The 15,079-nt window shown below is 36.6% G+C and overlaps 1 protein-coding gene across 1 annotated transcript in view; it reads right to left on the bottom strand.

The window, feature by feature from the left end:
* LOC107688618 (active breakpoint cluster region-related protein-like) overlaps positions 1-15,079 on the bottom strand; it is a 172,953-nt gene that overhangs the window by 69,505 nt on the left and 88,369 nt on the right. Inside the window, exons 4-6 of the mRNA XM_016486331.1 lie at positions 13,747-13,932; positions 7,212-7,319; positions 5,588-5,648 (exon numbers count right to left, since the gene is read on the bottom strand). Of these exons, the coding sequence (XP_016341817.1) occupies positions 5,588-5,648; positions 7,212-7,319; positions 13,747-13,932 (355 nt within the window). The remainder of the gene's footprint in view (positions 1-5,587; positions 5,649-7,211; positions 7,320-13,746; positions 13,933-15,079) is intronic.

Below are 15,079 nucleotides of genomic sequence, written 5' to 3'. Positions count from 1 at the left end.
AGTGAACTACGGCTCTGTGTAGTAAATGCCGCTCCATCTGAACACACGTGCTGGAGATTTACTACTAATCACAGGAGCTGCTTTACTGACGAGATGCGCATGAAAATCGCATTTGATTTTTTGCACAGCCCTAGTGGTGAGTATGTAATAAACAGATAATGCAACATTGTCTTATGATGATTATGATGATAATGCAACATTATGATGATGACACCATCACTGTTCATTAAATACATTAAATTTAAGATGATATAATTCAAATAAATTCATTAAATTCAAGAAAAAGATATTTTTTGCAGTATTGTTATTATTATTATTATAATTACTTATTATTAATTATTTATTACTTATGCTGTGTCTCCCACATGAGCAACAAAGGATGCAACCAAAATTCAATACTGCACTAAAAGCACAATTTAAAATGACTGTTCACACTAAGAACGATAACTGTAATAATAAAGATATAAGCATCCACACCAACACACATACAGTACAGATACAATTCTGTTTTATATTCTGTATTGTAAGTGCGAGCTGCAGATATGTGTTTTGCTCCTTTAAATGTGCAAGCTCTTTAAAGTCAGGTGGATTCTGAATGGCTGTCAATGTTTTTATTGTTTATCAGCTGTGAAACGAAAGTGATTCCAACGATATTGTTCTGCTTCCGTTTGTCGCTTATCAAGGTCAGACTATTGTTTTCCAAGAAGTACCATGTACACACAAGGAGCACTGCTACACACAGTTTTAAAAATACTATACTGAAAATACTATACTGACACACACAGTCAAATAAGGGTCTCCTGTGAGCAATGTGCAGGAAAGAGCGTTGTCTCTCATTTCTTTGACAGCACTAGTGGGAGAATTCTGCACATGCACATCTTCGTCATCTGACAGGGTTACAGTGGGTCCTGTGGTGGTCCTGCTGTCTTTCACTCTAATGGATGACGATTCTCAGCAGTCCCTTCTCACTCACGCTCAATTCATCTAATTACAGAATCACATCGCAACAGAACAGAGCTCTCTGACAGGGCATATTTCCCATGAGCCTCTGCATCGCTGATGTATTACAGTAGAGAAAGAGAAAAGTTTGAGTAGGAGAACAGAGGAGTGAGGTGAACAAGTAGATTTACAAGGGGAAACTACAGCGTCATTCATCAATTAAGATATAAAAGGAGTAATCAGTCTTGTCTCTCTCATGCCAGTGTTCATTTGCATTAGCATTTACAGGGCTTTATCAGCATTTTTTCTATGGTGTTTTTGGGGCAAAATTTGTGGAATTTTGCTTGTCCGTGCAAAACTTGTCGCCACAATGTTTGGGAGGTTGGAACGGTGCTGCGAATCTCGGATGTCCTGAAAGAGTGTTAGCGTTTTGCTGAGTTGTTTAGGTGTTTGTCTGGGTGGTTGCTAGAAAGATGCCAGTGTGTTCTTTGTGGTCGCTAGAGCATTGCTAGGCGGTTGCTATGGGATACAATGTTCAGGATGGCCACGAGTAAGTTGCTAAGGTGTTCTTTGTGGTAACTATGGTGTTGTTGGCTGGTTGCTAGGGCATTGCTAGTTGGTTGCTATGAGTTATGGCATTCTGGGTGGTAGCTATGGCATTTCTAAATTGTTGCTATGGGTTATGGTGTTCTAAGCCGTCACTAGGCAGTTGCAAGGATGTTCTTTGTGGTTGCTATAGTGTTGTTAGGTGGTTGCTATGGCATTGCTAGGTGGTTGCTATAAGTCATAGTGTTCTGAGTGGCCACTAGGCAGTTGCTAGGGTGTTCTTTGTGGTTGTTACAGTATGCTAGTTGGTTGCTAGGGCATTTCTAGGCAGTTGCTATGAGTTATTGTGTGCTGGGCAGTTGCTATGGCATTACTAGGTGGTTGCTATGAGTTATGATGTTCTGAGTGTTCACTACAGAGTTGCTAGGGTGCTCTTTGTGGTTGTTACAGTGTGCTAGCTAGGTGGTTGCTATGGGTTATGGTGTTCACTAGGTCACTTGGCAGTTGGTATGGTTTTCTGTGTGGTTGCTACAGTGTTGCTAGGGCATTGTTAGGTTGTTGCTATGAGTTATGGTATGCTCGGAGGTTGCTAAGGCATTGCCAGGTGGTTACTATGGGTTATCGTGTTGTGGGGGTTACCTAGGCAGTTAATACTGTTACAGTTTGCGGTTACTATAGTGTTGCTAGATTGCTTCTGGACACTGCTAGGGTATTCTTTGTGGATGCTACAGTGTTGCAATGGTTGTTGTAACTTGTGGTGTTCTGGCGGTTGCTATAGTGCATTGCTATGGGTTTTGGAGTCCTGGGTGTTAGGAAGGCAGTTGCTATTGTGTTCTTCGTGATTTTTTCTACTTGACGTTGTTACAGCATTGCTACATGGTTTCTAGGGCATTGCTAGGGTGTTCTTTGTGGATGTAGCCAGTGGATTCTAGCTCATTACACCTCACAAATCCTGACCAATCACAGCTGATTGGATCTGAAAGGGAACCAATCAGGACAGCATTTCCCAAAAGCATCTTTAGCCTAAGTAGCATTGGCACCAGTGCTCTCTATGAACTACTTAGACTAACAATGCTTTAGAGAAATGCAGCCCAGGACAGTTGCTTTAGGTTATGACATCCAATCACAACCTTGAAGCACATCTCAGCACAGACACTTGCATACTAATTTGAGTTCAAGATGCCCTTCACATACAGTCACAGAATAAACCCCTCTAGATCAATAGAGCTACTGATTTCCCATAAATTCATCCCGCTGGACAGAGAAAAAGAGGACCAGAGTTTAATATTCGTTGTGAGATTAATCAACGAATTGGATCACTTTCAATCTCTGATTATAACAGATGACAGATTACACACTTTGCAAGGACCTTCCATTATGGCAACATACAATAATTCTCACTTATTATAGACATTAAAATATACTGGTTAAAGTATATACAAAGTATAAAGCAGAATGGAGGGCATCTCTTTAAAACATTAAAACAGTTTTAATTCATATGCAACTTTCATAAATGAGGGAAATTATATTAGCTTCTGAGTCAGACTTCCAACTTTTAACTCAGTAAAACGTCTTCCTATTTTCCATATTTTCTCAAACCACCCACACATATATGATTACAAAGCACTGCGAGTTGAGTGTCACTGGGAGATGATTTAATCTAAATGTCACTGTTATGAGTCTAACAACATAACTAGCTCTAGAAGAGGAAAACAAATATTGCAAAAAACTGCTGTGGGCTGATAACATGTGAGTCATGCTCACACAAGACAAATATTAAACATAAAAAAACCCTCTTTTTTTTTGTTGATGTATGTTATATTGCATTCCACAAATCGATCTGATTACAACAGTGTGTGCCCGTTTAGTGTCACACTTCTCACATTTTCTCTTGTGTTTCTTTTGCTCCATTTCATCCCTTGTTTACACTCTGACACAGATTTGGATCAACTCTTGAAGGGGCTGATTACATCTGAATGTCTATAATTTGGCAGCAAAAAAATGTATTGCATGAGAGAGAAAGTGCACAGGAGAATTTTGATCAATTCTTTGATGTTTGTTCCAATCTTTCTATATTGTTATTCCTCTGTCTACACCACTTGTGCACTTTAATGTCTACCTTTATCTGTCTATCATCTATCATCACTGTGGTGACTGCAATGTGGGGGATAATCCTCCAGTCACCTTGGGGTGATTGAGGAACTTCAAAGGAGTAAATGCATACAAACAACACATACACACATGAATGAATGTCCATAAAGCAACACATTGAAAGTCAGATGGCAGTCTGTTATCATTCACTACAGTGTTCCTCAACTAGTTTTTACAATGGTAATTAACACCAAAATTGTTTATCATACTAACTGTATAGAAAAATGTCTTTAAAATAAACAATTTAGTACATGTTTAATACTATGCTAAATGAGTAACACAAGGTTAAACAGGAAGGTTAAACATACTAAATATGCCTGTTGAATTGTAGTAATTCAATACACCACAAAAAGAAAAGAAAAAAAAAAAGTTGGCGCAAACCATGTTTATCCTCACTGCAAGTGAAAGTGTTTTTAGTTTAGTCACATTTTTATTTTCATCTTATGTTGTTTCGTAGAGTTTAGACATGCAGTCTTCAATGATGTGTGTCTGTCAACACCAAAATATATGGGATAGCAGGTGATGGAGATTTACCGCTGATTACAGAACCGGCTTCACTGATAAGATGCGCGTTAAATATCGCATGCGATTTATCGTGCAGCCCTAGATAAAATGATAAAAATAAAGCATTTTCTCTTACCTTTTAAAAAGTAATATCTATGTACTATTCATGCTTACAGTACTGTATATGGTTAGTTGCAGTTTATCATTTGCATTTAACACGTTTTTTCTCTGCATTACCCTATTATAAATAGATATGAAAATTATATGAGAATTGGATAGGCAGTTCCAGTTGTTCATTTGGAAAAAAAAATGTTACAGTATTCCTTCTTGGTTTCAAACCCATTCGAATCTTTCCACGTGGAACTTGGAATCTGTCCAACACTCTGTCAGAGCTTTGTCTAATGCATATTAAAGTAACAAGTTATGAGAAGTTGTGCTATATTATGAATACAGTCATAGCTGAAGGGCATTATCAGGAACAACACGAAAAATTGAAGACATCAATTTTCATAAGACATTATTTTATGCTTATATATTTTGTATCATCATCCAACTGACAATATGGTCCCTGACATGTGAACTAGGATTAATAACTGATCCCTATGTGCGCTATGCAGTCATATATGGTACACAGTGTGTTGTTGTTACTACATTGCATATTTTATCACAGCTAGAATGCAATATTGACCAATTTAGGAACTAGAATCGTAATTATCGGTTTTATAAGTGCCATTATGCTTGAGGTCTTACAACTGCAATGAAATATCAGAGCACATGCAGAATTACAAGACTTCCTACTGCACTGAAATTAGATCAGACCTGTTTACAAGCAGAACTCTAGAAGCTCTAGAATGGTTCGATCTTCTGATCAGAAACCATGGACACAAAACAAATTCTTAAACCAAACCGCACAACAATCAAAAATTGAAACTCATCCAGACTAGCAAAGCATTAAAATGCAATATAGTTACCATAGGTGCAGTTACAACACAACCGGAGAACCAGCAGAACCTCCATGACAAACTTCCACCGATCCTGCAGTCTTCTCTAACTGCTCTCTCACTACTTCCTTCTCATTCTGCACCCCCTTTTATCCATCCCTCACAAACACCACCAAGACAGCGAGAGAGAGCCAGAGAGAGAGACTCACACTCCTGCTCTCCCGCTCTCCAAAACACTCAGAATGAAAGCACGCACGCACTCTTCCTCACACTCACACACATTTGAGCTGTGAATGCTGCATACACAAGTAGGAAGACGCAGAGCTGAACTCATTCTTAAAGAGACACTGCTCACAGTTCACTCATTCATTCATAACCATCAACTCTCTCAATGAACCGCCAATCGACACATCAGCTCACATTCTACCGGATTCAGGCTCTGTAAATGCAGATCACTCATGCATGTCACACACACACACATCACTGATCAATAGATACACTCTTACCCTCCATGGTGGCAGTTGTGGTGCAGTCCTTGGATTCTTTAGGACCTTTAACTTTCAGATTCTGTCGACAGAGAAGATGCTCACTATAAATAAACACAGATACAAGCACACATACAGAGCTCATGTCTGGCTGAGGCAGCAGAATGTGACGCATACTTCCTGTATGGAATAATGAAGAGAAATGTGATGCGGAAGGCTTCTTGTGCATGTGTGTGTATGAGTAAACGCACCAAGCTGATGATGATTATAACTAGATAACTAGTTATATAACTTGCAATAGTGTTGCTATGCGGTTTCTAAGATGTCCTGAGTAGTTTTAGCTCGTTGCTATGCGGTTGCTATGGTGTTGGAAGGTCAAAAGAGTTCACCCCCCACAATATATTGGGGGGTTTAGATATGGCTGGGTGGTTCCAATGTAAGTCTATGGGATTTCTTCCCATTTTATCATCTGCCAAACAAGGTCTGAGGCATCAAAATAAGATGTAGATGCAGAACAAGATGTGAGCATGTTTAATAGTTAAAGTTGGGGGTATGTTTAAATAAGTATGAGAAATAGTAATAGTGAAAAAATAGTGAAAAAAACGCCACTAATATTGTAATGGATGTGTTACGTGTATATAATAGATATAAAAACTGAAAGTTTTAAAGAGCTTTTGCTCTTTGTTGTTAAATATGCTGTTAAAAAATATCACACCTTGCAACGTTTAATCAACGTTTATTATATAATGTATGAATGAATCCATTCTTTTTAAAACGTTTAACAAATGTTTATATGCAAGTGTGACAGAAAGCAATTCTTTTCAGAAAACCAGCATTCAAAAACATGTTAAAAAATATCACACCTTGCAACGTTTAATCAACGTTTATTATATAATGTATGAATGAATCCATTCTTTTTAAAACGTTTAACAAATTTTTATATGCAAGTGTGACAGAAAGCAATTCTTTTCAGAAAACCAGCATTCTTTTTTTCTTAATGCCAAAATGAATACAAATGCCCCCAAAATTCATAGATATGGGGCAAAAAAGCCCTGTGGTGTTTTTTTTAACTGAATATTAATATTAAGTTACATTTTAGACACATTGAAAATATTCACCATATTATCTATTGATCATTATCATATGATCTATTTCACCAACGAAAATAGTTACTAACTAATTCACAGTAGAACCATTGTTCATCTCCAAGGAATACACTGTGGTTTTATTACTAAATGAATCGGCATTTTTGAACAAATCAGTTCAGTAAACGATTCAATGACACATTAATAAAGACAGTCACATGCTTAGTTCCTGAATGAATCAGCCATTTTGAACAAATTGGTTGAGTCAAAGACTCACTAATACAGTAACTTGCCTCCACTTACCGGCAGTTTGAGTTTCATATTTAAAAGTAATCTATCATCTATTTTTTACCCATCATTTCATATTTCTATATTAAAAAGATCAGATATAGTTTTTAATCTACATTGGGGAACATTCAATACTGATCAATGACTGGACAATGGCCAATTCCTGACCATTTCAAACATTAGCTCCACCTCATTAGTAGTATGTAGTATGTACTGTAGACAGTAATGATCTGGGCCTATAGTGTCAGGTGGTAGGAGGTAGCTGAGCTCACCTCAGAGATCTTCTGAAACTGGCTGTTGGCCAGGCTGCATTTCTCTGCTGTCTCCACTGCGACTTTATAGTTGTCCACAAAGGCTTTGTACACACCGAGCTGACTGGCCTAAGAAACAAGCAGAGGAAACATGTTAAATTCAATATAAACACAGGCAGAGAGAGAAAGGTGATGGTACAGGAAAACCACAGAGAAGAGGAGCAAAAGAATGGAAGAACTAGAAGCTGGAGACACAGAGGGATGAAAGAGACTGAAAAATGGCAATGCTGAAACATTAATTTCATCTGTAGACCTATTGGAACATTCATCAAAGTGTGTTCACAGTGGATGCTTTCTGCTGAAGCGAGTTCATCCTCGAGATAAGACACAAGATACAGACAACAGAGCTTCTACTGAGGGCTCTGGAGACCGAAAGACAGAGAAGTGAAGTTTAAAGCAGGCTTTATCACACCACTTCAGATCTCTTGCTGTAATAACAGTCAGAGGAACATGAAGAACTGTTATGATGCCCATACAGAGTGAACCATAACCATCTTGGGGCCTGCTATTAAAGCTCAAAGTGTGTCATATCTTCGGCACCAGCATCATCAAAAGGAACTGCACATAAAATGGCTGTTTTCGCAATTTTTTCCCAAACACTCCCCCCACCCCATCTGCATTGGTTCAGCAAAGAGGTAGTCTTGACCCAAACTCACACCATTGGTTCAGCCAATGTTGCCATGTCAGGCTGCTCGGGATGCTCAAACAGAGAGATGTTTTGATGTTAACCAGCCAAAATTTAACCGCATTTCAAAACCAGATGTCTGCGAGCTGTTAGCAGAATTATGAGACTTGTCATTTTAATACTGTTTCAGGAGCTCTCTTACCAAGCATTGTGTGCCGGGTTCTTCAGGCCCAGATTAACACAGTGTAGTGCCCTATGGTGACCACAGTGGAAGTGCCCCCCCGTAGCAGTGTAGTGTCTCTGCCAGCAGCAGCAGTAGCGAGCACAAGAAGAGAGAAATGCATCTTTACGGATTAATGAAAGAGTTTTTGTTTTCGATTTTAATTATTTAGTTAAAGTAGTGATTTAAAGCTTTCTATAGATATATTTATCATGTCTGTGAGGCATGTATTCACTGAGTTTCGGTTCATTTTTGTGAAGCGCTCCTTTTCAAGACCGAGACGGCAGAAAGCGCATCATGTTTGTTTTCTTTATTATATAAAAGCACAACATTTTGTTGATATTGTGATTGCACACAAATAAAAGTAGACCCTTTACAGTTCCGAATGATGTATTACTCTTACCTTTATGAGCAAACATGACGGCGTATTTTAAGTTGTTTCTACTGTTACAAGTGATCGCGCCGGCGACTCCATGTCCTGCAGAGCACGCTTCAGCTTCCACTCTCCGCACGACTGGATATGCGCCTAATAACGCATTTATCTAGGTGAATTTATCATTTTATTTCTTGTTTTGTTGACTGTGTGGAGATGTGCTGATATCGCGTTTGGTCTCATTCTGTATCGCGTATCTTGTCAGTGTCTGCGCTTGCTTGGCCATATGTTGTGGAAAAAATAAGGAAAGTGTGTTCAAGTGCCAGCAGAAAACAGTGTAAAGAAATACTCTTTGAGAGAAGCAGTCTTTATCGTTGCGGAGAAAATAAGGAAAGTGTGTCCAGCTGAATTAATTTAGTATTTTGTTAGATGGGTATAAAAAAGCTTAGTTTACCGCGGCAGCCGTCGCGTGACGGCCTCCTCGTGTGAAGACCGAAGAGTGTAAAGAGCATCGACTCTACCGTGCGACTTCACCGGGCAGGGACACCGGCAAAGGATGAGTATCGCTTTTTATTTCTCCTCTTTCCTACTACTTGTTTCGAAATTTTGTTGTATGCATTTGTCATTTTTATTTAATTTCTTTATTTTTAAAATGTGTATAAGTAGTATTTATAAAGTTTTAGCTTTTAGTTTTGGATCTGTTTTTAGTTGTTTTAATACTACAATTGCTTTGCTTCTGTTGTCCTCATTTGTAAGTCACTTTTGGATAAAGGCATCTGCTAAATGACTAAATAAATAAATAAAATAAATAAATCTAGGTTAAACTTTAAACTAACATTGTGATATATACTTGAACTGTTTTATATCTATAGATTTTATTTTAGGCGAGTCGTGATGACTTGAGAAGTCTAAATTGATCCAACAGACTATGATCAACTCACTGTCTTCTGCTGACCGCTTGGCCGTTACTTAAAAAAACAAAAAAACAAAACAAAAAAAACTTACATTTAACGAACAAAAAATGCTCCAAACGTTTTTCTAAATTAACTTAATAAAAAAACGAAACAAAATATAATAACTTTGCCATTACATACAAAACTGAACTATTTTAATCGCTAAAACAGTAATAGCCTATAAGCTGTTTTGGGAGAAGGGGTAAAAAAGATGGGCTCAGGTCGGACTCGGGCCGAGAATTCTGATAACGGACAAGGGCCGTTCTAGGGCATATATTTGAGGCCTGTACAGGGCTCTAGGATTGAATAGCCAGCAGGGAGAGTGCAGACAGATGCTTCTGTCTCATGGTTGTCCTGAGTTCATTCTTCACTCTTTTAAGTTGAGAGAAGGATCTCTCGCCCTCGCAGTTGGTAACGGGCAGGGTTAAGAACAGTCTGAGTGCAACGAGTACACTTGGTCTGTACCGTAGCCCTTTTTTTTCCCCCCAATCCTGTCTATGGATAATCCGGCCCTGGGGTTCTTGGCTTTTTTTTTTTTCTGCCCTGACAATGTGGAAATATAACAAAGACTAGTTTTCTTTCAAACTAAAGTAATGTTTTCTATCACCCAAAAAGTAAATTAATTTGTGAAGTGGTTAATTAATCATATGAATATATGAGGAATAAAAAACACTATTGATCTGAATACTTTAAAACTCTTCAAAGTCCAAATATATATATTTTTTTAAAGCTGTAGTTTTCATTTTTCAGATTGGTGGTCAACCGATCCAGTTTTTTTTGAAGGCCGATGTCGATATCTTAGAGAGCAGGTTGGCCATTGGCATTTACAGTATAAAGCCAATCGATATGATATTACACTGTTTAATTTAAAGATAGTAAATAACACAAACATAACAATTAATACATTTAATTTAATTATTTGATGCAATATTTACGAAAATAAATGCAAATCATTTTAATTATTATAAATAAATCTATTTATTTCAATCAATAAATGTAAATGAATTTGCAAATAAATAGATTTTTACTTCAGATCCTTAAAAACTTCTTGATTCTGTAATACTTTCATGGCATTTTCTAAAAATAATTAAATTGTTAAAAACATTAATAAAAAGTAAACACTGGTCTGGTAAGTCTGCGACCTGTTAAATCACAATCATATATTGTTAAATAAAAACCAGACGATAAATGTTTAATGTGGAATTAAATATTTTGGGCATGGCGATATATTGGTCTACCACTTTTTCAGAATTAACAAAGCAAAAAGATCTAAGGCGCTGTCATTCAAACTCTGACTTGACCTCTAGCTCTCTCTTCCTGTTGTCTTTTATGACCCATCTTCTCTGTTGTTATCCCTGACTTCTGTAAGGTTATGGACTGCTGTATATTTGTGCCCTGAGGTGAGAACTGCATGATGAGACCCTGTATGCTCAAACTCCATCCCAGCATGCTCCTCTCTCCCGCTGCTCGAGAGAAGTCTGGAACACAACACATCACACGGACATGCCGTCGTCGCCTAGCAACCCCACATCAAGCGCTCTGACTTTTCACCAAGCGTATCCACAGACGAGCACTAATACGCACGTCACAAAGAAGAGAGAAACATTTGTGGGAAGAGAAGTCAGAGCTAATGAGTGAGAGAAAGAAAGAAAGAAAGAGTGAAGGGTGACTAATAGAGAGAAACTCTGCCTCTAATCCACTCCGTCTGGATTTGCTCATCCTAAACCTTTCCTTCAGTTCAAACACAGAACTTTTTTCTTCTGGTCTCTTTTAGTCTTAGTCTTTCATGCTTCTTTTCCTCTTCGATGAGTTTCCAGAGCAATAGGGAGCCTGTAATTACTCCATCTGCTAACTCAACCACTGTCACGATGTTTTACTAATCACGTGTGTGTGTGTGTGTGGAGAAAACTCTTCAGAAAAGTCATGTTTCATAAACTCCTGCCATCTGACGTTTGGTTTAGGAGATAAATGAAGTAAATCCTGTAATGATGAGCAGTAATGCATGCTGGGTATGGCCCAACAAAATCCATTCAGAGTGGAATAATTAACTTAACAGCAAAAGATAATGACATACATTTAAGATGCATTCTTTATTGTTTTGTTATTGATTTATAATTATGAAAGCATAATGAATATTGTACATATGTATTATATGTGCTTTTTATTTGAGTGGTTAAGTTTTCTAATTACTGTACTAGTAGTTTCACTATGTATTTTTTATATTGGTACTAACAAATAAAATGAAACAATTAATTCTTGCATTTATTTTGTGATGAACAGAGGACTCAATCATTTTTTTTTATAATTTTAACTATACTTTTTAAAACTTTTTTTTTTATTATCTTGAATTAAACATTTGAAATCTGCTCAACAATAGTTGTTTAGGCCTTATATAGTTCCCCTAACTGGAAGAGGGAAATTACATTACAAGTCATGCAGAAAATGCATAATCATTGAGATACACATCAAATATTGTCAAAAGGCTAAAAAATATTGAGATAAATATTGTATATCACTCAGCTTGACTACATATCACCAAAACATCAGAATGATGAGGCCCACTTAACTTTTAACTGTTCTGAAATCACCAGTCATTCACATATCCCACAACCCTTAATAAATTATTTTTATGTTAATATTGTGCATAATACATTCAGCATATTCATGGTTCTGTTTAACTTACACTACTGTTCAATAGCTTGGAGACGATTTTAATTTTTTTTAAATAAATTAATAATTTTATTCAGCAAAGATGCATTAAACTGATGAAAAGCAACAATAAAACATTTGTAATTTCACAAAAGATTTCAATTTCAAATAAATGCTGTTCTTATGAACTTTATATTCATCAAAGAAAAAAAAATGGATAACGGTTTCCAAAAATGTTAAGCAGCACAAATGTTTTCAACACTGAAAATAATAAGAAATGTTTCTGGAGTACCAAATCAGCATTAGAATTATTTTATTCTAATAAGAATAAAGAAAAAAAGAGTAAGTATAAAGAGTAAAAAAGAGTAAGAAAAAAAAAAAGAGTAAGAATAAAGCTCAAAAAGAGTGAGCTAACTGAAATGCTGCACTCCATCTAGAGTCTGTCAATGAGACATCAGCAAACCCTAGTCAGCTGTCTACCTAGACAGCTTTATAGCCAACATAGACATGTGGAGTGTCTGTTTCTCCGGTTTCATGCAAACACACACACACACACACACACACACTAAACAGAGCGGAGTGTTTCAATTTCATCTGGCAGTACTTAGGCATCTCCTATCTGATATTTCTTTCAGTCTCAACAGATGCTCTTCTATCCTTCTGCTCTTATCAAGTGCATTTATACAGTCTGGCAAAGTAGTGCAAGATGCATTCTGTCTTCTAGATATGAGCACACATATAGTACATACCCGTATAAACAGAGATGAATATATAATGCAAGAGATGAAGTCTCAAATGAAGGGTTAAACAGTAAAGACTAAATCCAGTGTTCAATTAAAAATCACACTGTGTGACTGAGTAACATCTGTACTGTACATATGAAATGAGCATTACATGTGGAACTCAATCAAATACTTTTACTGTGTTTTTACTACAACAGCTTGATTGATTCTAGCATTATATTTAGTGCATGTTAAAGGGCTCCTGATTTAAAATCTGGACTAAAAAAAATAATTAATTTTTTAAACTGAGAATTCATTTTTGAGTTGTGAAACTTGCAGTATGGTTTTATTGTAGAGTAACCTCTTATATGTGCAAATATCAAGAACATTCTGATTCTTCATTTCATGACCCCTGTAATGTTTTTCAAAGACATCTGTTATCATCATCAAGGCTGCATTTATTTGATCAAAAATACTGTAAAAACAGTAATACTGTGAAATATTATTACAGTTTAAAATAACGGTTTTCTATTTCAAATCATTTTAAAATGTAATTTATTCCTGTCATGGCAAAGCTGAATTTCCAGCAGTCATTACTCCAATCTTCAGTGTCACATGATCCTTCAGAAATCATTCTAATATAAATTTGTTGCATATTATTATTATAAATGTTGAAAACAGTTGTGCTGCTAATATTTTTTGTGGAAACCATGATACTTTTTTTCAGAATAGAAAATGTAAAAGAACAGCAATTTATTTGAAACAGAAATCTTTTGTAACATTATCAATGTCTTTACTGTCAATCTTGATCAATTTAATGCTGAATAAATGTTTTACTGACCCTAAACATTTGGTCCGTATTGTACACTACATAGAGGGTCATGTATTTAGAATTACCATCTAGGGCCTTTGAACGGCGTGTTTGGCAGGACACTATGTGGCAGGAGGACTCACCAGTTTCTGGAAGAGATGTCCGACTGTGACCTTCTCATCCCACTGCTGAATGTTGGGAGAAATAGCATCATAAAACTCCTTATGGATCACAAAGATATCTTGGATCATGAAGAAAATAGTTTCAATCTGCTCCATTGTCAGCACTGGCTTTGATGTAGTAGCTGTGGCTTTAAGAGGCTTCATGGGCTGAAAGAGAGAAAGAGCGGTGAATTAATGAACATGTTCACTACTCACATGTATTTATATATTAAATAATACATTTGTATGTTAAGTAATAAATTACCATACTCAAACCCCTTAAATTTAGTGATATATGGCTGTGAGGTTTAACATGAAAATACATGTGGTTTGGTTATGTGACTCCTGATCATGATAATGGCACTGTAACTGTTGCATCTTGAGCACTTTATACCCACAAACAACTGCATATAGCAACCAGTTCTGAGGTGATTTAAACTGAATTAAATGATTAAGTCCAATGCATTTAGTTCAGCCAAAATCCATGCAATACTCAAGTAGTACACATTGACTGGTGGGACAGTTTCCCTCTCCATTTCCTGTGAATTGATGTATCGATTAATATTTATTTCCTTTGCATTTGCAATGCTGTTCAGGGCAGAAATTTGAAAAGAGAAAGCACATGAGCAAACAGTGTAAATGAGAGCAGAAGAAACATTTCACAGCACATGTGTTCATGTGTGTCGGCCTTCATTTCTCTCTACAGAGCTGATAACACTGTGTTAAAGTGCAGGACGGTTATTTTCAGATCAGCATGACTCATTGTAAGCTGCTCTCCTCTTCATCATGATACTGCTTGATGAGTGCAGTTTTTCTTTCATGTATTGATGTATTTCCGATTAAAGCAGGAAGTTTGGGTGGGGCATGTTTCTTTTAAAGTCACACAAAAACTTTTGTTACATCAGAGTCACAAACCTTGATGATTTGCAGCTTGTTAATGTGATTCATCTGCAGGTGGTATTAGGGAGAGGGGAGATTCTTATTCAAGAGGGCATTTGATTGGATCAAAAATATTGATTTTCCCAAAAGAGAAAGGCTTACAGTAACATTTAGAATGCATATTAGTTAGTTTGTTCGTTTTTGAAAGTCTCTCTTCCTCACCAAAGCTGCATTTATTTGATCAAAAATACAGTAGTATTGCAAAATATTATTAAAATTTAAAATAAGTGTTTTCCATGTTAGAATTTATTTAATTTTAATTTATTCCTGTCATGGCAAAGCTGAATTTTCAGCAGCCATGTTACAGTCTTTAGTGTCACATGATCCTTCAGAAATCATTCTAATATGCTGATTTGCTGCTCAAGAAACATTTCTC

The sequence above is a fragment of the Sinocyclocheilus anshuiensis genome, unplaced genomic scaffold (assembly GCF_001515605.1).
Source record: "Sinocyclocheilus anshuiensis isolate Anshui unplaced genomic scaffold, SAMN03320099.WGS_v1.1 scaffold805, whole genome shotgun sequence".
Taxonomy (NCBI): Eukaryota; Metazoa; Chordata; class Actinopteri; order Cypriniformes; family Cyprinidae; genus Sinocyclocheilus; species Sinocyclocheilus anshuiensis.
The sequence above is the reverse complement of the archived record's forward strand: the minus strand, read 5'-3'. Positions and strand labels throughout refer to the sequence as shown.